The sequence below is a fragment of the Eulemur rufifrons genome, chromosome 18, assembly GCF_041146395.1.
Source record: "Eulemur rufifrons isolate Redbay chromosome 18, OSU_ERuf_1, whole genome shotgun sequence".
Classification (NCBI taxonomy): domain Eukaryota; kingdom Metazoa; phylum Chordata; class Mammalia; order Primates; family Lemuridae; genus Eulemur; species Eulemur rufifrons.
In genome coordinates, this window is record NC_091000.1 from 47,693,289 (window position 1) to 47,718,072 (window position 24,784).

General features: G+C 36.8%; 4 protein-coding genes across 5 annotated transcripts in view; 2 read left to right on the top strand and 2 right to left on the bottom strand.

The window, feature by feature from the left end:
* LOC138399089 (histone H2B type 1-K) overlaps positions 1 to 3,620 on the top strand; it is a 389,419-nt gene extending 385,799 nt beyond the window's left edge. Inside the window, exon 2 of one of the 2 annotated variants that reach the window (XM_069493580.1) lies at positions 3,555 to 3,620. The gene's annotated coding sequence lies outside the window, so the exon portion shown is untranslated. Of the gene's footprint in view, positions 1 to 3,549 lie in introns of both variants that reach the window. The other variant, XM_069493579.1, reaches the window with a different exon arrangement.
* Positions 2,572 to 2,883, bottom strand: LOC138398947 (histone H4). Its single transcript, XM_069493394.1, has one exon. The coding sequence runs from the start codon at positions 2,881 to 2,883 to the stop codon at positions 2,572 to 2,574; it is 312 nt and encodes a 103-aa protein (XP_069349495.1).
* Positions 3,621 to 8,251: 4,631 nt separating the features above from the next.
* Positions 8,252 to 8,715, bottom strand: LOC138398867 (histone H2A type 1). The gene has a single exon (XM_069493319.1). It carries the CDS (start codon positions 8,713 to 8,715, stop codon positions 8,323 to 8,325), a length of 393 nt encoding a protein of 130 aa, XP_069349420.1. The 3' UTR covers positions 8,252 to 8,322.
* Positions 8,716 to 9,040: 325 nt separating this feature from the next.
* LOC138398724 (histone H2B type 1-J) lies at positions 9,041 to 15,487 on the top strand. The gene is made up of 2 exons (XM_069493197.1): positions 9,041 to 9,424; positions 15,434 to 15,487. Exon 1 carries the CDS (start codon positions 9,041 to 9,043, stop codon positions 9,419 to 9,421), a length of 381 nt encoding a protein of 126 aa, XP_069349298.1. The 3' UTR covers positions 9,422 to 9,424; positions 15,434 to 15,487.
* Positions 15,488 to 24,784: the final 9,297 nt, after the last annotated feature.

A 24,784-nucleotide genomic window follows, 5' to 3' on the forward strand; every position in this document is an offset into this window, starting at 1 on the left:
TAGCTGACAGGAGTAAATTGTATCAGTATAGTGCCTCTGCCTATTTAGATTTCTTTGGGAAAAAAAAAAAAAAAAAAAAAGCTTAAGAAAAATAATATACTTTATTATTAGCATGTTTTCTCCAATAAGTATTCTAGGCTCCAGCTACACAGGAATTTTGGTAGTTTGTCTGGAATACACCATGCGGATAATGAATACTACCTTCAGGTATACCTGACTACTCTTTTTGGATTTTTACCCTGGAGTTATTCATTGTATGCTGCTGAAGGAAATTAGAAATATTTTTACCCCAAAATACGACATTTTGGACTGACTGAAGCCTCAAGATCTCTCAGACCTTCCTCCCACCCCTCCCCACCACCACCTACTCTCTCCAAATCGTTGAAGTTTCTCTATGTGAGATCCAGACCCACCTAGGAGAACAATTGTTTTTTCTTCCCCTTCCTGTAATTTCATTAAGACAGCAGAAAAGAATAAGAATGCAACTACACCTGAACAGGCTCTTTTGCAAAATAATGTCTATCTCTCAGATTCATTCAGATTTCAAAGAGAACTATTTACCAGTTAATCTCTGCTCCCCATCCATTTATATATACTTCCTAGTGGTCCTTTACTTTCTCACAGCGGAATTCCTCTTCCCCTCCTCCTGTAACCCATTTTTACCAGAAAGTGCCTAAGTTTCTGCACCCCATTGGGGGGTTGAATCCTCATTTTTTGAGGCTTCCAGTGAGTACACTTAGAATAAACAAGCTTTTCTCTTACTAATCTGCTTTGTTGTGAGTTGATTTTTCAGCAATCCTTCTGAGGGCAAAGGAGAAGTTTTGCCTTACAGCTATTTCAGAAAAGCTTTACTGTCCAGTTTAAGCCAAATCATGAGATAAGCAGCCTAAATTGTTTTGCAGATTGATTCCCATAGCTCTCTGGGGGAAGTTGGGGGTGGGGAAAAGAAGGATAACTCCTATGTGAAAAGGCAGCGTTCAAAAACTATAAAAATACAAGTCTAACATTATTAAAATTATTTTTTATACATCCAAAGATACCACATTTAAAAACAAATCCACACGGTGACAATAAATTTGCCACATGCTGACAAAGGGCTATAAAAGTAAAAATATATAAAAAATACAAAACGTAAAAATCATAGAAAATAAGAAAAATGGCCAAAGAATCTCAACAGAACATTCCCAGAAGAGGGGAAAACCTTCAAATAGCCAAAAATCCCATTAAAGTATGCATTTTTATTAGAGAAATGAAACTTAATGAGATACCATTTATACTGTCAAAAATTTTTACTGACATTAGCAGATGCTGATGAAGATATGGAATAACAAAAACTCTCAAGCACTAGTGGTGGAGTGTGGCAGTGTAAACTAAAAAACACTACCCTAGAAAGCACAATTGTTCACCTCTATTCATGTTGAATATGCACATATTATCAAGCATTTGGTTATCAAGCAATTCCACTCCTAATAATGTAACTATAGAGTGTACAATTTAGATATCCACCAATAGAAAAATTAATGTTTAAATTTTGTACTGACACATTAGAAAACTTGATTAATGACAGAAATTAGAACTGTACATTCCAAAACGGCTATATTTCCAAAGCAAATATAGAAAGTGTTTAAGACGTGTAAAGTGATACATATATTGATTAGGTGTATGTGCATCTAAAGTTAAAAAGTAAAAAGCATGGGAGCAATAAACACCAAATTCAGAATACTAGTCAATTCTCAGTAGGGAAAAAGGAAGCTTATGCTACTGAGAATGGACATATGAAGAGATTTTACTGTATTGAATAATGAGTGTGGTGTCCACCCAGTCTTTTGTGTACCTGGCATATTTTCGGCACTTAAAAATAGTCTCAGAAAGCAAACATAAGAGAGGTAAATGTATTACAAACCAGGGGTGGGGAACCTACAGCCTTCTGATTTCGAGATTGTTCTTTTTTAAGCAAAGGAGACAAGAAAAGCTTCATCTTTCTCTTCTGCATCCATTTTAATGAAAGGATTTGTTGTATAAAAGCCGGATTCAGTCAAAAGGCCACACTCAAGGATCCAGAAGGACACAATATGGCCCCAAGGCCGCAGGTAACCCCCAACTGTGTTCCAGTGTAGTTAAGGTAGGGAGAAAATACGTTTTCTCCAAGACCCTCAGTAGGTACCTCAGGGACAATTTCTGCTTAAAACCAGCGACTACAGCTACCCTCGAGGCTCCTCCCCTTTGTGGAACGTAACGGGCCTCTCACCGTGACACATTATGTTAAGTCAAAGGATCCGGGCAAGATTAGTGTCCAGCAAAGCCCTATTTAGATCCCTGGCCTCTGGACTTTATTCACTAATCAACCGGATCGTAATTTCAACCTGCCGCCATAAGCAACTGGCTAGCGGAGAGGAGACTTCGTCCCAGCCTGCTAGTATAACACTCCCAGTTAACTGTTAGTAAGCAGCATGGAGAAATCCAGTGACAATGGTTTTAAGACCCGACTGACAATCGTTCCAACTCTTTTGCTGAAAGATTGGGGGGCCCTAAAAAGGGCCTTTTTTAGGAAACATGGCTCCAAAATGTTACTTAACCACCAAAACCATACAGGGTACGGCCTTGTCGTTTAAGCGCGTAGACTACGTCCATGGCCGTGACCGTCTTGCGTTTTGCGTGCTCCGTGTAGGTGACAGCGTCCCGAATCACATTCTCCAGGAACACCTTGAGCACCCCACGGGTTTCCTCATAAATGAGGCCAGAGATGCGCTTGACTCCGCCGCGGCGGGCCAGGCGCCGGATAGCTGGTTTTGTGATGCCCTGGATATTGTCACGCAGAACCTTCCGGTGACGCTTGGCACCTCCTTTGCCCAATCCCTTACCTCCTTTACCACGTCCTGACATGATGAAACAGCCAGAGATCAAAAACTAAAACAAATTCTGGCAGCTTCCTTTTATATGTAACGTCTGCGGACCTGACTGAAAACCTAGAGAGCTGTGGCGGGAAGGTCCTCTGGGTTGGGGGAGGGGACCTGAAAGGGAAACAAGCCTTCGGTGCTATGCTCGCTTTTGTTCTCTTTCAGTTCGTTTTAATCCTCAAGACCCAGGCTATTTTTTCTCCTTTTTTCATTTAATGTGATTCCTACCTATCCTCATTAAACAGCAAAGTTTTAATTTTTAATTATAGAAGATACAGAAAAAGCAAAAGAGTATAGTTTGAATATCTACGTGTATATATTTTCTTTGTCTAACACTACCTGCATAAGATAATGCTATTTTGTGACATTTTTCTCCTTAATATATCGTGGAAATATGCTCAATATGCTAAATTTCTAGAAACAGAACAACGATGAACTAATACAGAATTTTAAGATCTTTCAGGTATATTGTTAAATCCTCTTCCACCAAAGGTTATATCTATTAATATTTTCATTTCCAATGTTGGAGTGCAGAATGATTCCCCAAAATATGACTCCTGGGCATGCTGAATGCTTTTCAAAATTGAAGGGCCTCAGAAATAGGCTTCAGGTTAAAGGTCCCTCTAACCTTGTCTTGTTTCTCTTCCCCAAGCACAGGAAGGGACTTCCTCTGGAATTTCCTGATCTGACCAAGAAAGCGTCTTACCAAAAAAACCACATTGCCTTCTATCCCCTCCCGGTTGACAACAAGGTCTATGGTGGAAAAGAAGAAAGAAGAATGCAACCCCACCTGGATGGACTTTTGCACTCTATAATGCCTGCCTGCCTCTTGGGCTTATTCAAATTCCAAAGAATCATTTGTAAATTAGTTTGTGTCTCCCTGGGCCATTCATTGTCCCTAATTGCCTCTCAAAAGAATTGTCTACATTAACTGTCTCTTCCTTTCTCTATGAAAAAGGGTACCTCATTGTGGGGTTGGGTAATCAGTGATGCCTGTCCCCATACCTTAATAAATTTGTGTGCCTTTCTCCTATTTATCTGCTTTTGTCAGTTGATTGGTGAGTGAACCTTCTGAGGGCTAAAAGGAAGTTTTCCTTTGACCTCTACACCACTAGCAGTTCCTGTTATGCCTACAACCTAATACTGGGTAGAACCATTCTGCATAATTTTACTCTGTAATAATATAGATTTGATTTTTTTGTATAGAGAATTAATTTTTTAAAAAGTTAACTAGCTGGTTAATCAATACAATATACTGTATTAAATATTTCCCCCACTGATTTGAGGAACTTAATTTATTATATATTAAATATTATTTTTTGAGTTTCTATTCCACCAGTCTGTATATATTGCCAAGGTATTATAATTATATGTGATGGAGCTCAGAAAACAGTACCTCAAAATGAAGGCACCCCTTTTTATTAATTTGTAAGGGTGGTTTCAAATGCATGCTCAAAGAAGCCAAGAGGAATCTAGACAGATGGGCCTGCTGGCTTTCTCCACTCAATCTGTTAGCATTAAATCATATCCTTTTTGTCCAATCATATTTCTATGCAGCTGTCCATACTTTGTTGATCCCAAGGATGAAAAGGGACAATTTCCCCTATATATTTGGGCCTTCATTCTAAAGGCTCCCATGTATACATGCTAAATAAATTTGTATGTCTTTCCTTCTAATTAATCAATCTGTCTCAAGTCAGTGATTTTTCGGTGAACCTTTAGAGAGCCAGGGGCCTTGTTCTGTACTTTGCACTTTGAAGACTATTTTATTATTTGATAGTGTAATTACTACCTCATAATTAATTTTTCAAAAATTTTCTATTGTCACCATTCTTCTTGAAATTACAAATCATCTTTTTTTTAAAATTTTTTTAAGAGAGAGAGTATTTTTCTATTGCCTGGTTGGAATGCAGTGGCATAATCATAGTTCACTTTTGTAGAAACAATGTCTTGCTATGTTGCCCAGGCTGGTCTCGAACTCCTGGCCTCAAGTAATCCTCCAGCCTCTTCCTTCCAAAGTGCTGGAATTACACTCATGAGACACCACACCTGACTACAAATCATTTCATTAAGTTACGAGAAAGGAATTATTTTAGGACTTTGATCAAAATACACTCTAGTTTAATACTTATTCAATAACTTTTCTTTCTCTTCTTTGGGAGATTTTGTTTTTAATTGTATTTCCCGAGCATTAGTTGTATGAAATATATTTTAAAGATCTTTCTCTACTTTAAAGATCAGTAAAATTCCCACGAATCAGAATCCTCCCTCCATATCTGATTTCATGAGGTTTTGCATAGCAGTTAGTCATAACAAGGATAGCAATGGATGGTAGAGGGTGGCAAAATATGCCAACCCCAAATAGGCTACTTTGGTATAAGGATTATTTTGAGCTATAATCAATTTTTTAAAAAAAGGTACAAGAAAGGGACTTTGGCCTTTGCCTTCCTGAAAGCAGGAAATAAAATCCCATCTAGAAGATGTCCTCCCTATACCAAAAGAGCATTCTTCTTATCAAGTTAAAGCGAAAACCAGGCTGGGCGAGGTGGCTCACGCCTGTAATCCTAGCATTTTGGGAGGTCGAGGCGGGTGGATCTTGGAGCTCAGGAGTTGGAAACCAGCCTGAGCAAGAACCAGACCCCGTCTCTACTAAAAAAAATAGAAAGAAATTAGCTGGACAACTAAAAATATATAGAAAAATTTAGCTGAGCATGGTGGCACATGCCTGTAGTCCCAGCTACTTGGGAGGCTGAGGCAGTAGGATTGCTTGAGCCCAGGAGTTTGAGGTTGTTGTGAGCTAGGCCCTAGGCAACAGAGTGAGACTCTGTCTCAAAAAAAAAAAAAAAAAAAAAAAAAAACAATAGAATTCTGTGCAAATGGACCTTGTTAAAATAATTATCTTCCTTTAGCCTTCCCAAATAGTTTGTTACTTTCCCCCAATTTACTGTGTTCAACGTAGTATAAAACCATTTAAGTTTTGCCACTTCTTTTCGTCTTTATTTCCTTATGAGAGCTCTCATGTTACATAAAACGTATATAAATAAATTTATATGCTTTTTACCTGTTAATCTGTTTTATGTCAGTTTAATTCTCAGGGCTAGCCAGAAAAACCCGGAGAGTATAGAGGTAAAATGTTGCCTTGTCTACAGTGGTTATCTGAAAAGTTTATCAAACTCTTTAGTTTCTGAAATTGGTAGCCAGAGGTGTTTAATTTTCTGTAAATGTACACATTGTATATCATTTAAAAAATGTGATGCTAAACAGGCTCTTTTCTAATATGGTAACTATCAAGATAAATTTAGTTCAAATCAAGGTATATTTCCTTGCATTCTTATATTCTTTCACACTACACAACAAATCTAGCAGCAAATTTTGTTAGTTACACTTGCAAAATATATCCTATACCAAAGCATTGTCTATTTAATTATAAAATTTATTAAATTAATAAATTAATTTAAATTGGAAGACATTTAAGACAGAACAATTGAATAATGAATAAAATCATAATTTGAGTTACACATATTCTAAAAATCCTATCAAAAGTCATATTTTACTATTTCAGGGGGGCATTTGAGTGCCTATCTTTGCCAGACATTGTTGGCAGCACATTTTTATTCCAAAAAAATCATATTTATATAAGGATTGGAAGTAGTCATAAGCACAAGAAATAGAAACAATAAGAGTGTGAATGTTTATATGTGATGTCAATAAACTAAGAGCTAAAAAAAATTCCAGATAGGAGTAAGAGGGTTCAGGGAAAACTTATAATTAAGCTGAAAAGGAATGGAGTAGGTCTACCAAATTTTTAGAGCAAGAGTTTTTAACCAGAGGTTCATACATGTCACAATGCCCCTAAGGATAAATTCAGCAGTTTGGTGGTGGTGGGATGAGGGGGAAGTCTGTGAGTTTGTGTAGTAAAATATATATACTTTAATCGACCTTTGATTAAACTTTAGCATTTCACTTTATTATGAACTTAGGCTACAAACCTCAGTACTTGTTACTCAAAAGAAATTTCAGTTGTCTCATTTCTCATTACAAATGCTGGTTATCTTGCAGTACTTACATTTATTAATTATTAATGGAAGTTATTAGGCTCACCAAATTATGTAATGTTAACTACTAGAGTGATGGAATGACACTTATTTTTTAATTCTTTTTTTTGCATATTATACATTGTTCTGAGATTTTCCTTTAATGTCACCAGAAAGCCAAACGTGTTCACAACATACAAGACAAAAAGCTAAGAAGGCCGTTTTTGTTGTTTTGTTTTTTTGAGATTACCTCAGAGTTCAGTGAGCAGAGGTAGGAGGGGAGATTCTGCAACCTAGGCAAGGAAAACAATGGGCATGAGTAGTCCTTTTTTGCTTACACCACCACCAAAAGTTATTTGCAATGACATTAAATAACCCTCCTTCACCCTCTTTCACCGATAGCTTGCTAACAGGCCTCAGTTTCTGTCAGGAGCCCCCAACACCTTTGACTTTTTCCAATACTCAAACACCCCTTTGTCAAATCACGTCATAATCCTATTATTTTTCTTTCCCCACACAAACTTGTGTGATTAGCAATAGTTACGGAGAATATTTCCTCAAACTTTTTGATTGGTTTTAAGGTTTTAGAAATAACCATCCTGTTAAGTTCTTCTGAGGCCACTGCACTTGAGATTTTAGGCGTTTTCCGAATATGAGAAACTTTTCTTTGGCTCTAGGATGATGTCACATCTCCAGATGTCATCCTAATATTTTATTCACTTCAATTTAAGGGCATATTTTGCAACAGGGCTGGCTGCGTAAGGCCATGCTTCATAGCGTTTATCTGTCAGGAAAAATGCGTGTGGCTCTGGCAGTTTGGGACTATCGGGCTACAAAACTCCGTAGGCCTCGCACACCTCCTGCAGCGGCGCCACAGCCAAGCTCTCGAGCTCTCGAGCAACAGCACCTTGAGAATCAGCTCTGTGGACTTACGGTAGCGGCAGATCTCGCACAGAACCACCATGTCCCGGGTCAGTAGTTGTGGGGCTTTCTCACGCCGCCCGTGGCCTGCAAAGACCCGTCTGCTAAAGCCAGGGCAGTTAATTTTGTACCAAACTGTTACAGGAACTGATGGAGCTAATGGCTGCCTGTGGACACATTATGTACATAGCGGCTTACTAAGTCTGCTCATAACTTAAAATGTGATAAGAACTGGCCAACTATTCTGAAGTTTCATCTTTGTAAATATGGGGTGTTCACTACTGTTTTGCTTTCAACAAGAGTCGTCAGGATAGGTAACTGTGATTACGTTTTTCCTGTGCTTTATAGTTCTTTGTTACTGGAGAATAAATAAATGTTAAGTTCTTTTTCAAGAAAATATGGGTGGCCCTGAAAAGAGCCTTTGGTTTGGACTCGACTTTACTCGAGTTGCTGCAAACTAATCCAAGTTGTTACTTGCCCTTGGCTTTGTGGTGACTCTCAGTCTTCTTGGGCAGCAGAACCGCCTGGATATTGGGCAGGACTCCACCTTGAGCGATAGTGACTTTGCCTAGCAGCTTGTTGAGCTCCTCATCATTGCGGATGGCTAGCTGTAAGTGACGAGGAATAATGCGGGTCTTCTTATTGTCGCGAGCCGCGTTGCCTGCAAGCTCCAAAATCTCGGCAGTCAAATACTCCAGCACCGCCGCCAGGTACACGGGGGCGCCAGCTCCGACCCGCTCGGCATAGTTGCCTTTGCGGAGCAGGCGGTGCACGCGACCCACAGGAAACTGAAGGCCAGCCCGAGAAGAGCGAGTCTTGGCCTTGGCGCGAGCTTTGCCACCCTGTTTGCCGCGTCCCGACATGCTGATGTGGAGAAGTTCCCTATCAGTAACAAATGAAACAAAAACGTAAGAGCGGCCCTTTTTATAACCATAGTGGGCGCGAAAAAGAAGACGTGTCATAGGTTAAGAGCGCAGCTTCATTTTAACCAATGGAGATGAGACTTGAGGACTTGCGGATTCTGATTGGGCAAAACTAGTCTCGTCGTTGCTGAATAACCACCAATCAGACATAAGACTTTAACTCCTCCTTATTTGCATATGCCGTTCTATATAAAGAGGAACACATTGCACTTAGCTCACAATTGGTTTCTGTTTTTTTTCAGAGTGCATTTGGCTAGTTTCTATTATGCCTGAACCGGCGAAATCTGCTCCTGCGCCTAAGAAGGGCTCCAAGAAAGCCGTGACCAAAGCCCAGAAAAAAGATGGTAAAAAGCGCAAGCGCAGCCGTAAGGAGAGCTATTCCATCTACGTCTACAAGGTGCTAAAGCAGGTTCACCCGGACACCGGCATCTCGTCTAAGGCCATGGGCATTATGAACTCGTTTGTCAACGACATCTTTGAGCGCATCGCGGGCGAGGCCTCTCGCCTAGCACATTACAACAAGCGCTCCACCATCACTTCTAGAGAGATCCAGACGGCCGTGCGTCTGCTGCTTCCTGGAGAGCTGGCCAAGCACGCTGTGTCTGAGGGCACCAAGGCTGTCACCAAGTACACCAGCGCCAAGTAAACAGTGAGTTGGTTATAAACTCTCAACCCTAACGGCTCTTTTAAGAGCCACCAATTTTCTCAAAGAGAGAGCTCGTGCTCGTGTTATTTATCTGCTTGCCACAACTTGTGTGAGGTTTTTATTCTGAAGTAGGACAACCATTGATTTGTATTAGGTCTGTCCTGCCCAGGTAAACTAAAGACCTGCTAACCAGTAAAAGTTACGTTATTCTCTGGGACTCAGAATAGCTTTAGTCCTGAATTTCTCTTATTTTTAACAACTGTACTTAAAAGTCGTCGGCCACGAGTTCTGATGACCGTTAGTGTAAACAACGAGTTGAAAGAGAAACAACATCTGAGCAAGTTGAAGTACTCTAGTCACCTGTTGGATAATGAATTGGACTGCGGCGCGGTTGCAGAGGTTGCGCGGGCAGTTTGAATTAGCTCGGGCACTGCGCGCCATTGCTGTAAACATCCTCATTGGTTGGCGGTATCCAAGAAGCAAGGACGGTTTATGTACGCAACTGCAATCCAGGCCTAGCTACTGTGTGAGCCCCGTACGCAAACCGACAATTTTAAGTTTTTGTTGGCTAGTAAAGTACTCAGAATGTAATTTAAATTCGGGGAGATCAATGCTTTTTTAAAATTGGGGTGCTGTTTTCCCTTTAGCGTAAATCCGTATAATCGAAAGTTTACAAGACAAGCTGGTCTATTTAAGGATGCAATGAAGGCAGAGAACTTGAGGGCATTTATCAAAATCAGTTTCAGTTTTAAAGTTCCTTTCGCTGTTACTTTAAATCCTGTTTTTGACTTTGCCTGGAACCGGTGAGGAAATACAAGTCCGGGTCATTCAGGTTGCCATAAATGAGAACCAGTCACCCAACAAATGACAATGTTTCTTTAGGTTATGACTATGCAAAATTATGTCTCTTTGAGATAAAAATGCAAGGTTTATAAAGTATTTGGAAGCTTCCACTATGATTGGTTTTTGTTGGAAAGGTAGTAATTCTACGTAAACTTTAGAATGGATCTAAATTTAACACAATGTCTAAAACAATTAGTATTTTGTTAAATCCACTGTCAAATATGCTTTTCTCCGTGCTTGACTGAAGTCCTACCCATTTTTCAAAGTCCATTTACATTTACCTGCTCTTTGAAATTTCTTCCCTTGTTTGAGCTTTTTCTCTAACACTTGTCCATCCTTTGGAAACTCCATAAAGTTTCTTGTATATATCATAGTTGAATTGCATATGTGTATATATAGTTGAATTGCTCTCTACCTGGTTTTTTGTGTGTATTTCTATGCAGAGAATGTACACTCATTCCTCTTAGCATCCCCCGGGGGGGGGCGGGGGGAGGAAGAATGTACACTCAGGACATGAAAAGAGAGAAAGGAAAAAAGAAAGCAAATTCTTTTTCTTTGCCATCATCATCCCACACTAATTATAACTGAGTCTTGTGAATAAACAGAACTTAAATGACTTTTATGTCATTACTTGTTATGTCACATGAGCCTCTGATCCTCTCTATTAATCCAGATAATAAGATGATAATTTCCAAGTTAAATATGTTTTCATTGTTGGTTCTCTGTCTTATATAGGAATCAGAATAAAAAGCAGAATTTGTAGGAAAAGGAGAGGGATTGGGACAGAAGATGACTCATGGGCACTATTGTCTAGCCACAGGTGAAAATTTGCTAAGACTAAATTTTTTAAAACTATACAGAATTAAGTTGGAAAGGACCCAACTAATTCTATAACTCAAAACTAGATTGCTTAAGGGAGAAATAAATTCAAGTCATCTTTAGGGTTATTTGCATCTTGGTAAAGTTCCCTTAGGAATAAGGATGAGAGTTTAATTCTTTGCTTAAAAAACTAAATGCTACAAATTAACCCATTGCTAATCAGTTACAGAAGAATTGGTTGAAAAGTATACTATCACAGTTGCTACTTGATATATATGTATATATCTTCTCACAAAATAGATACTTGTTGCTTAAAAATGCTTGTAACTAATTGGCAGGGCTTCCCCAGAGATCACAAACAAGAATGATGACTGGAGCATAGCCTTATATGAAATAGAACTAGCTGTTTTCAAAGGACTTTTTTTCCAAGCCATATCAAATGATTATGTGTACTTTTTCTACTGTGCACATATTTCTTTGTAAACTAATGTACAATGGTTATTGAAATCAAGGTACCCATTCCCCTGGGCAGATAGAGATACAGCCACAAAGATTAGTGGTCCTATATCCTGATATTATGTAGATACCTATTCCTCAATTAAAGCATTGTGCATGTTAAAGTTAGTTTTATAATATAAATTTTTCTTAACTTTATTTTCAATTTTTGATGATATATGGAAAACATCCAATTAGAAATAATATACTTACAAACTATCCATTGATTCGAATGACTTATTTCATGCTTTAATTTGGGAGTATCACTTTTCCTGATATTGTCCCAAATGTTGAATATGCAACCCTGTTTAGAGTCCACATTACATAAAGGCAAAGGCATTATTTGCGTTCTACACATGAAAAGTAGAGTAGAATTTTTGAATTTTATTTTTAAAAAAAACGGATTCCTGCAGAACTTTTTTATTAGTATTGTCTTTGCAAATCTGTGTTCAACTTATTGAATATTTTATACCTCATGTCTCAACATCTTTTTTTGGATCCATTCCTATACAGAAAGGTAAGGCAAAGCATAGACGACCATGGAACTCAGTAGTTTATCACATCCCTCATAAGTAGAACTCTCTCAATTTTTGGAAGACTATAAACAGTTATAAAGTGGCATTTAGTAATTCAGCACTGTATTGGAATGCTGTTCAATTTTGTATGTTGTATATGTGTTGAATAGTGACTACGAATGGTCATAATTTCGCCTGTAGCCAGAACGCATTAAGAACTGAGAGAGAGAAAAGGAGTGGTACTTCTCAAATTACACTTAACCAACTCAAAAACATTTTGCCTTCCATCTCAGGGCTCTCTCTGCTGTTTTTTGTTTTAGAAAAGGGGGAATACATACTTCTACCAGTGGTCTCAGAGATGACTCAGTTTATTGATTTGCGAAAAATGATTTTTATATTAATAGTAAGTTTAAAGCAATTTTAATTATATTCATTAGCTGGCTTAAGAGAGCTGTGGGAAGTCTTGACTTACAGGAGCTTTTGGACTCCTCTCTTTCCCCATCTTCTTTCTGTCTGTTTTACCTCTTTTTTCTCCTTCTATCTTGGTTTGTCTCTCTTTAGTGGGATAGGTAAGGAGCCATGACAGACAATTTGAATGTTTTTTAAAATGCTCTCATAAGAAATATGTATTGAAAGCTGGTGAACTAAACTGTCTCAGAAATCTTCAAATACAATGTATACTATACTGACTCGTGAATTGCTGTAAATTTATAAATATATGAATAAGATTTTAATAATTTTTAGAAATTGGTAACTTGTTGAAATGTTTTTTAGCTAACTGACTTGTGGAAAATTGTCTTATCTACATTTCCTCCTTTGATATTTCATGTGTATATTTGTCAATTTAATATAATCACCTCCCCTCCCACCCACAATCCCTTCCCATCTTTTAGCATTTTACATACAGTGTATTGGTGTTATAACTTTAGAAGTTGCAGAATATATGGATGGTCTCATGATAGAAGTAGAAGAAAAATATAGATTAGGAGCTGTGTTAAGACTTTGCATACTATCTCTTTAGAGAAAATGAGATTATATTCAATCGTATGGCTGAGACATGTATTGTGTTAGATGAGAAAATTATCATTATCATGATGGAGAAGTAGTATGAGGAAAAGTTATTAAATATATATGATGCTGCTACATAATAGCTTCAGTAAATATAATAGACCTAGAAGAAATCCAATGATTCAATATTCATATTTAAAGATAGTAAGTGGAAAAATATACAAGTTCATGGGAAGGAATATTCAATATCGTAAAGATGTCAATTTTTCTGAAATTAGCATAATTAGTCGAGATAATTCTAATCAGAATCTTAACAGGTTACTTTTGGAACTTGGAGATTAATTCTAACATTTTTTTGAAGATCAAAGTGGAAAAATATCCAAGAAACTACTGAGAGCATTGATTTAGGGATTAAAAAAAAAACCCTCCTTATAGCAATAATATTGGGTGATTTTGCATATATTTGAATACATTTACCAACTTCAGATAGAAATCTAAGCATTAGATCTAATTTTTTGTTTGGAACTTTAGAAATGAGAGAAGTAGAATTTCAGATTAGTGAGGAAAAGAGAGGCTGTTGATAAATTTGTCCCAGCAATTGGTTATCCACAAGGGGATAAAAGGTCCTTACATGTAAAAGGAAAACAACAAAGATGTTTTAGAAGGCCATCAATTAACCTATTACTACATGTTTTCCAGAAGGAGAACTTTCTGGAGTAATGGATATGGTATCAGCTAGCCTGAGAAAACCATAAATGCAGAAAGCATTCCATTTGTATGCAACTGGCACAAAATGTGCCTGCATTTGCTAAGGTCTGCACATTTGTTCAAATATGTAATATCTGAAGAGACATAAATATGGTTATACCTATTTCCATTATAGGTATGTGACAAATACCATGGACACAAGATTAAAAGTAAGCCATGAAAATAAAAGAACCAGCCCAGAAAAAAGCACCAAATCTGGTTGTTTTTTCTTAGAGTCTAGGGCAGGAATTCCAACCACACCTTTACTTTCCGGGGAGCCAGTGTATTCCTTTTTGTTTTTCTGCTCCAATCTTGAATATTTTCCAGCTCCAACAATCAAGTCCAAGTGTTGGCAAAGTATACGCCCTTGGCAAAAGTCACCCTCCTAATGAAAAAGTCATCTTGTGGTTAACATACTACACAGCCCCATATATATGTTTAAGTATTAAAAATGCTGCCTTTCTCTACACACAGAAGGCAATACTGATGGGGACCTCTGCATGTATGTGTAGGAAAGGAATTGGGAAAAATTATTAATACAACTTTTTCTTAGGTTGATTGGCTTGTCTAGGTCATAGTTTCAAAGTACATGTTTCTTTCTACATGAAAAATAAGGATTACTGTTAGTCACAGAGAGAACTCAAAATACTGCATTTCTGCAAAGCACTGTTTCTATTTTAACATAGAAAGAAACTTCCTTCCTCATTCTTTCTTTTCTCTTTCCCTCTGGTTCCTAATTCAGACTGTGAAATTAAATAATAAAAGTGTGAAAATGTCTTTTACTATTTTGTCTATAGATATAGAAAATAAATTATATATATGGAACTAAGATACTTAGATTAAAATTAGTTTCCATGATAAACTCAATATAATTAGTTTCAATTATAAACTCAAAGATGTTAAGTAGACACTGAGTTCTAACTTAAATGTGAATGGAAAATAGCACTGCTTTATGTGGTTTTTGCTTTTTAGAAAAAGATTGTTTTTTACTGCAACACTTTTCAAATAAATGTTCTAAAAGCAATGGCAATCCATGATCAATGAAAATTTCTACCCAAATTATAGTCTCTCAATTCCTCTTTCAAAAAAGCAGACATGGCTACTTGGAGACTTGGGTAAATGTTATAGATTAAAATAGATTCAAGAGGAATAGCAGTCAAGTGCTTTGAGTGAATCTGATGGGACAAAAGCACTGTAAAAAAAATATGCAATTGGGGATTTTCTTTTTTTAAGGACAAGATACTGGATAATGTTACAAATCATTTTTTAATTTTCTTAGGTGTGAAATCTTACTGTTTATCTTTACGTCCATATCTGTTAGAATGTTTGTGAAAATATTCATGATTAAATCACGTTTGAGATTTCTTTAGACTCCGCCCCTCAGGCTGGATAATGAAACATCACCGGCAAGATGTTGGTAATTGTCGACGCATGCATGATGGACACTTGGAGGCACAGTATTCTCTGTATTTTTATGTGTACTTCATTATGTTAATGACCACTCCCCTTCCCCCACAGAAAAAAGTTAAAGAAAAAGAAAAAGCTGGCCCAATCAATGAACCTCTTTCTCTTTTGGTCAACAAAGGGCTACTCTGAGAATCTGGCGTCGGTGCAGAAAAATTCCAGCGACTGAAGTAAGGGAACGTCAAGAATAGCGGCGGGCTCCAAGAGAAGGCCATTGGCACCCATTGGCACCCATTGGCACCGGGAGGAGCTCGCGGGGCGGTCCCCTCCTTCCATCCCGCTGGAGAGTTGACAAACGCTCTTGCCATCTTGTGACCCTTTGGGATAATGTGGCTAAAACTTCGTTTTATGGTTTCGATTAGGCCTTTCATTGCTAGGGTTTAATTATTGCACATACAGCGAATACAGTAGATCCAACTCCCAACAGTCCCTTAACCACCCAGTTCCCCCCTGTACTTGACAAAGATTGCCTCCTTAACCAAACTCCTGTCAAGCTCTTCTGAGACCTCTTATGGACTAGGCCCCAACCTTGCCCTATAAAGACCTGAACAAACATTAACAGTTTCTAATAGTTCAAGCCCACAGCCCCAAGGATGATCCTAGTCCCCTCAAGTGCCCACCTGAGAAAACTCAATTGAGGCTGCGAAAAGAATTTACTATTTGTTTCAATCAGCATCTGAAGAGGGCTTCTGTCTCCCAGTCTCTGGTAGCATAGGAGCCTAACTTAGATACCCGGCAGTTAGCAATTGCACCCAGATGGGTTTCACATGGACCAACCTTCCCCACCTGTCTCAGTTTTCGTAATTTTTCACTTCCCTGCTGTTCCCCCTACCTACTCCCTCATTGTTTCAAAAGGCCCAGTCACCTCTGCACAAATGTGAATGGAGTTTAGCTCTTTTTCCCTACTGTCAAAGGTTATTGAATAAAATGTTTTCACCACTTTAACCAATGTCTGGCTGTGCTTATCTTTGACATGCTACAATGAACCACATTTATTAATTTCCTGTGTACCTGTCTGGGATCTCTTTATACAAACACAAATATACAAATGTAGATTGTCATTGCCTCCTCTAATTCAAATGAAAGAGGTCACATGTTCCTCACGCGGTTCTGTCCCTTTGCTTTTCTCATTTTGTCTCGTTTGTCTTTCTTGGAACCCTTTTCTATTAGTAAGTAGAATGGCTGAAACTTCTCAGCAGGTGCACCTGCGCTAGTGACAAGGGTCGAAAATCCTCAATGGCACAACTGCATTGTCCCTCACAGGCTCATCTTAGAGGGGAATGACAGGCGTGGATTTCTCTGTGGAGCTGCCCAGGAACTGAGCCCTGTTAGGACCTCTGTAGGGTGGCTGAACTGTTATTCCTTTCCTGAGGTGGGACCTCCATTCTTTTTAAGGAAGGACATTGGGGTCCTAACATTGGGAACTCATCTTGTCAGCGAGGCCTTCCTTGACTGCCATCTTGTAATTAAGCCACACCGTCTGCATTCCCTATCCCTGTTTATTACTCCTTTTTTTGTTATAATATGTACCAAGATCTGACATGTTCTATGTTTTACTTATTCATTCTCTTATTATCTTAAACTCCCCACCCTTCCCACTAGAACGTAAATTTCTTGAGGGCTGGATTTGGGCGTGGGGGGAGATATTTTGATCATTTGTATTTCCTAGCTTCTAGAATAGTGCCTAGGACAGAGTATACCTCTAAATGAAGACAGTGATATTTCTCTGCTTTGCTGTTGCCAACTGGGAGACGCTTAAAGAACTTTACTTCCTTCAGGGGATAATTCAGATTAAATTGTCATTCCTTACAGCCATTCTGGCTGAATTCCTAGTTTTCGCGCCTGAAAAATAAACAACAAAAAAACCCAAATAACTTTGGTTTTGTGAAAACAGAGTTCTTCCTTTTCCTGATTTTTCTTGTCTTTTTTTTTTTTTTAAGAGACACAGTCTCACATTGTTCAAGCTGGAGTGCAGTGGCTATTAACAGGCGGGAGATTTTAGAAAACTGGGGCGGCCTCTAAGTACTGGACTCAAGTGATCCTCCCGCCTCAGCTCCCCGCCCACCCCATACTCCCTGCCGTCCCCTGTGGCTGGGACTATAGATGCTCACCAACACACCCACCTTTGAATGTTTATTAGTGATGATTAGCACATACGGTATTTTCTTTTTATATACCAAATAAGGCAGTTGACACATTGTGTCACTTGAAAATATATCTTCCTTGTTTGAGGCTCGAACAGAGGACCTTTCAATTAGGAAAGACTCACAGCTTAGTTGGCTTCAGGGGCTGTGGCTCACAAGAAATCATACTTAATTTCCCTTCTCTAAGAGCACAGCTTTCTGGATTTCCATTTCTCCCAGAAGAGAAAAATTGGTTTCTAAACGACTTCTCCACGTGAATCAACTGGGCGGGGACAGTTGTGCTTGTCTTTCCTCCCCACCCCCATTCTTTTGTTCCGATTCTCTCTCTGTTTCTGCCTTCAGAAATATCAATCTCTCTTTCACTGTTCACAGTCTCATTTCTGGCTATAGTATAGATAGGCGACCTAGTGCAACTGAAAGGATGAATATTTGGCAAACCTGTCTCCAGCCTACACTTCACCTTACTTTAAACCTGCACTTGCAACCACATGGCCTGAGATAGTCTTCAAAATACCACCCAAAGGACCTCAGTTTGAAAAATTCGCCACCATCTTATTCAGGTCTACCCATGTATCCAGAACAATAAAATGTGAGTCATTCACACTGTTTTATTTTATCCAATTTATTTTTTTTCACAAATATTATTTTAGAGATAAATCTGAGACTCAGAGGAGAAAAATAACTTCCTTAAGTCACACAGGTGGTAAGTGGCAAAGCTAGTACTAGAAAGCAAAGATGTTTTTATTAAAAAATGTGTGCTCTTTCTTCTATCTCATGTTCCCTCCATGTTCCTTCTCCACATGTGCTTAACAGTTCATTTAATACATATTTACAGATTTGTGCATTCCTTTATCCATTAGACAGACATCCCCACCTGCACTGACTTGCCAAATCTTGTAGATTATTCATGCACATTTGATCTCTTTTCATTCATTCCTTCATCCATTCGTGGTACATATTCATAGCATTATGGAGGAAATGCTGTGTCACAAGTATGTCACTGCTGACTGTAGAGGAACATGGCTCAGTATCTGAGGCCCTTCCCTGTGTAAGTAGCTTCTGGTTTCTCCTACTCTAGTCTCGCCATCTTCCAACCTTCCTGACAGCCCACAGCTAAAGAAATATACTTCAAAGCTCAGTTTGAGAAAGTAACTCCTCTGCTCCTCTATTCAAAATTCTTCAAAAGATCTTTCATCTTCTTAATCTGGATTTCAAACCCTCACTCGTCATCAAATACAATTTTCCAGCTTATTTTTTTAAAATCATTTCTACTTTGAATGAATGTTTTGTGACCAATTAAACAGGTTCTTCTTTCCTCATAGAGAAATTCCTATTTCCATGCATATAGCTTCTACCCTGTATTCTGTGTTCAGTTAATTCCTATTCTTGATCCCTTTGATCTGCTATATTGGTTTTCTCTAACTCTCATAGCTCTTTTTTTAAATCTGTTTTGCGTTTTTCTTCTTTCACCATGTGCTTTGTGTAGCTTCTTTTCTGAATGTCTCCATCTCCTCAAGAGAAGTAACTACCATATCTTAATCTAACACACTGTCAACACCAAGCATATAAACTTCAGAATTTGTTGATTTGTACTGGAAAGAGTGGAAGGAGCTGGTTCTCTTTCTTTAGAACAAACTTTTATAGATGTCAAGGTAGAAAACAGCCAATTTCTTTGTAACTTGCAATCACAATTGGCAGCCTCCTCTGCTCAGGCTGATAGAGAAATGGAAAATTCCACTAAACAAAACCCCTCCCAATGAACAATCCCCTATGTAACCGCTAAACCTCTGCGGCTCTCGCTTCTGTAAACTGCTTGCAGCAACTTCCTGCTATAAGAAGATAAAAGAGAAAGAAACCGGAATCAGGTGCTCAGAATTTGGTGGCCGGTCCCCTCTGAGCCCGCTGGTGTAATAAAACCTGATTCTCACCACCTTCTTCGTGCCGCTCGGTTTGTTCTTGGTCAGTTCTGCTGTAACAAGGCCTTGACAATGTCTTGTACCAAGGAGGTTTGTCTTACTTAATATGTTTTCTGCTCGAGGCAAATCAAAATCTGAAATCCTACTGGCATGTTTTTAAATATCTACATTAGGCACATCAAATAAATTAGTTTTAAGATAGGGGATTGTTGCTTTGTCATTCATCCTACTTGTCTGGTAAGTTCTTGAGTTCAAGTCCTTACAGAAGTTTGTTTTTGCATTGTGTAGTCCTCCCTGATACTCATTTATTTTCACGAAACTGTCACCCTTAGATAAAAGCCTCATTTGTTTCATCTGGTAGGTGCCACAGCTGACCTACAAACACTTGGATGGTTAAGAGTAACTATAATGGTATATTTTTTGTTTTATAACAATACATAAGACTGATACTAGAGCACGTCAGTAGTTTCCACATTGTGTTTAGGCTTTCCAGCAATGTTCTATTTGTATACTTAATAAAAAAGCCTATTTTATGTAAAAAGTTATACTGGAGAATATCAAAATATAATACATTTCAATTTATTTTTAAGTTAATTATGTTACAAAGTCAATACTTTAAAGTTTGTAGATTCGAATTCTAAAATGTCTTTGTTTTATTGTGATTAAAAGTAATACATAAAAGGTAAAATATTTGATTGACTCATGATGGCCTATAAATAATGACATCTTATTAGGGCTAAAGTGTTAATCTGAATTTTAAGAATTAAAAGAAGGGAGTTGTCTTAGAAGACAATTTCAGGAAATGTTAACAATTTAAAATTTGATGCCCTTGTTTACTTTTCAGTTGCTTTTAAGTTTTTTTTACTATTATAAATATAAGCTCTATGAATATTTTTGTGTACGTCTTTTGTTGAACATATGTATTCATTTCTTTTGAGCATATAACTAGGAATGGAATTGACAGTTTTAAAGTAACCATCTATTTAGGTTTTGTAAACACTGACAAATATTTTTCCAAAATGGATAAACCAATTCAAACTCCTGTGAGCAGTATAAGACAATTTTAACTGTTTCATATCTTTGCCTTTACTTTGTCAGGCTTTAAAAATCTTTGCCCTTCTGGGAGGATGTCCAGTGATATTTCATAGTTGTTTTAATTTTGAGTTTCCTGATGAGTAATGATGTGTTTCATATGCTTCCTGTACACTGAATATCATTTAGTGGAAGAGAGTGTTCATGTCTTTGCCCACATTTAATGGGTTGCTTATTCTTTACTTAATGATTTGTAAGTCTTTTCTATATGGATATTTTCATATGGACATATCATTGACCCAGCACAATTTATTGAAAAGACAACCCTACGTTCATTGCACTGCAGTGTTACCTTTGTCATGGATCAGGTGACTACAAACATTTTTCTTGCTCAATTGCAATTACCCTTATTACTATAGCTTAAGACAGGGATGGATATCTCACAGTGTAAATCCTCCAATTGTTTGTCTTCTTTATAATTGTCTTTGAATTTTCATATAAGCTTTAGAATCAGGAAGAAATATTTCCTCACACAGAGATCAGCAAACCATGGCCTTCAAACCAAATATGGCCCACCACCCGATTTTGAAAATAAACTATTATTGGAACTCAGCCACACTAATGTATATGTATATTGTCTATGATTACCTTTTCACTATAACAGCAAAGTTGAGCAATTCTAACAAGACCTTATGGTCTATACAGACTAAAATATTTACTATATGGTGCCTTAAAGAAAATGGTTGCCAACTCCTACCCTAACTCATTCTATGGGATGAGTATCATCTTGATGCTAAAAGCAGACAGATATATTACAAACAAAGAAAACTACTGGCCAACATCTTCATGACTGTAAATGCAAAAATTTTAAATAAAATTTTAAAAAATAAAATTCAATAATATATTAAAAAATACATCATGTGCAAGTATTCTTAGTTTATCCAAAAAATATAGAGCTGGTTAAACATTAGAGAAATCAATGTAATATACCATATTAACAAACTAAAAAAGAAAAACCGTATGATGATCTCAATAGATGCAGAAAAAGCATTTGACAAAATCCAACCATCATTCCTGATAAAAATTCTCAGAAAACTAGGAATAGAGGAGAACTTCCTCACCCTAATAAAGCGCATCTATAAAAAACCTACATTTTACTTTAAGTAAAAAGGGGAAATACTGAATGTTTTTACACTAAGACTGTAAACAAGATAGTTACGTCTTTCGCTACTTCTATTCAATGCTGTAGTGGAAATTCTAGCTAGTGCAATTCAGGACAAAGGAAAAAAAAAGAAAAAAGAAAAGAAAAAGAAAGGAAGGCAAGGAAAAAAGGAAGGAGGAAGAAAGGAAGAAAAGATCATCCAAATTGGGAAGACAGCACCTATCCTGTCTTTATTCTCAAATAATATGATCATCTATGATAAAATGAGATGGAATCTACAGAAAGCCATTAGAACTAATGATTGAGTTCAGAAAGGCTGCAGGATGCAAGATCAATATAACAAAATTCAACTACTTTTATATACTAGCACCAATCAGAAATAGAAATTTAAAAAAATGTTATTTAGTATAAAATTACATGAAATAGTGATAAATTTGACAAAAAAATGTGATACATGTACACTGAAAACTGCAAAATATTCCTGAGGGAAATTAAAGAAGACTTTAATAAGTGGGGAAATATGACTTGCTTATAGGTCATAAGACTCAATATTGTTAGGGTATCAGTTATTCCCAAACTGATGTATAAGTTCAACATAAACCCAATCAAAACCCAAGAGGTTTCTTTGTAGAAACTAACAATCTGATTGTAAAATTCACGTGGAAATGAAAGGATCTAGAGCAGCCAAAACAACTCTTAAAAAGAACAAAGCTGGATGGCTCTGACTTGATTTCAAACAATTATTATAAAGCTACAGAAAGCCAGACAGCATGATATGGTTTTAAGATAGGCAAATAGGCCAATGGAACAGAATAGAGTCCAGAAATAAACCAACACATATATGAACAACTGATGTTTGAAAGAAGTTGGATACCATTTGAAAGAAACACCTGACAGAAACTTCTGGCAGTGGGCTTGGAAATTAACCAATTAGAGTTCACCTGAACCAACCAATCAGAACTCATCTTTCCCAGCCAATCAGAGCTCAGTTATATGAACCAATTAGAACTCAGCAGTGTCAACCAACCAGAAGTAAGCAAGTTTCAAGCCTTCATCTGCATAAACGGACCTGTTTGGGAACCTAGGCAGAAATTTTTACTATAACCCTCACTTCCGCAAACCCTTCTGTTTCCTGCCTCCCATCTGACCCTTAGTTCTTTTCTCTGTAATGCACCGTCCTTTTACATCGTAAGGCTGAGTATCACGGTTTGCAAGCTGTTCACTGGAATAAACTCTTTTATGAATTCCTTTTTATAGAACTTTTGTTCACACCTTTACAGTGACCCATGTATGAAGGCATTTATTGCTTAGGGTAGGGAAAAGACAGGGTTAAAAATAAACAAGATACAACCAAGCCCTCACTTAGGCTGAGTGATTCATTTATCTCAATTCTGAATTAGATTAATCTGTCCATAGCTTACCTAACAGAAACAAAAATTGACCCTCAATCAAGGTAGAACACTAATCCAGAAACTTCAACTTAATCCAAAATTATGTGCAAATAATGCCTGATACTGAATATATTTGAATAATTACAGGATGTAGATTTTGCAGAGAAATGATCTGTAAATTAAATTAGAAAATTTAGAAAATACACAGTTAAAATGAAGATTTCAAAGGAAGTTTTATTACATAGAAATAAAATAATAAGTGAATACAAATGTAGGCCTTTAAATATATGTACACATTTTTAAGATAAAACGAGTACATATCTTCAGCTGACTAGTACTAAATGATTAAAGCTTTTTTTCAGGCAGAAAAGATGAAACTAAGTGTAGAAATGCAGATACATGATTGAACATTGGCAAAGAGATGCAAATAATATATAGAAGTAAATGTTGACTATAAATAACAATTCCGATGCTTTGCAGGGTTTTAATATACGGAGAGAATTAAAATACAAAATTATAAACAGATTGTAGATGTGTATTTAAAAGGGAATATGAATTAATTTTAAGAAACTTACATTTCCCAGGATGTGGTAAAATACTACATTACAGAGTTGAAATGCTATTGCAGATTTTAAGTTGCTTATTGCTAATGATAAAAGTATGAATAAGTAAGCTAATAGAAGGGAAATAAAAAAATATAACTTCTATAGGAAGGCAAGAATGATTCAAAAATAAGTGAATACAGGACAAATAAACTAAAAAACTATCACACATATTAGTTAATATATTTAATAACGGATTAAATACTACAACTAAAAGAAAATGTTCAAATTTGATCATCGCAAACAAAATTTAATTACATTTTGTTTATAAGAGACAACCTTTAAATATAAGGAAACAAATGTAGAAAATAAAAGGATGGAAAATAAATATCCTAAGGAAACTGTCCACCCTTCCCCCCCAGCAAAACTCAATAAAGTATAATTTAAAGCGACATGTTTTTCTAGAAATAAGGAAGAATATTTTATAATGATAATCTGGCTAGATTATCAGCTTGAAATTTGTATGTACCTAATAGCCTAGTTCCAAAAATAGATAATGCAACAATTTATAAGATTTTAAAAGATTAGGGGAATACATATTTATTAAAAAATATTTTAATAGATTAAAAAACAGTAAAACAACATAAAAATGGCTCTCAGAATATAAATGATTTGAAAATAAATTTATAAAATGTGCTGTTAACATGTATCTCATGTGGATATTTATTAAAATTGAATTCTCATTGGTTCACAAACCAATAATCAATACATTTTTTAAAATGTGAAATTTAAAGGATACTTTTTTCCTAACTCAAAAGGTTTCCTTTCTACAGACATAAGGCATAAAAGGCCATATTCTTAATCAAATAAAGGTTTCTGCCTATATCTACAGCAAATACCATACTTAATAGCAAAATAGTAAATATTTTTCCACAGAGATTGGGCATAAAAAAAGATACCCCATCACCACTGCTGTAACCGCTTTCTCAGGCAACGTAGCCAGTGCAATAACACAGGCAAATTAGTAACATAATTGAAAAGAAGTCACACTCCTCTCTCTTTTCTTTTTCCTTTTCTTTTCTTTTCTCTTCTCTTTTTTTCTTCTTTTTTTCTTTTCTTTCTCTCTCTCTTTTTTAGGCTAGTCAAGTGAAGCAGTGGGAGTGGAGAAGGAACAAAGGAAACTGTAGCTGGTTGTGATCAATTAGTTGTAAACAGCGCTGCATTCAGAGCAGCCTACTTATTTCTTAATGATGTTGTTATATATGCAGAAAATGCATACATATCT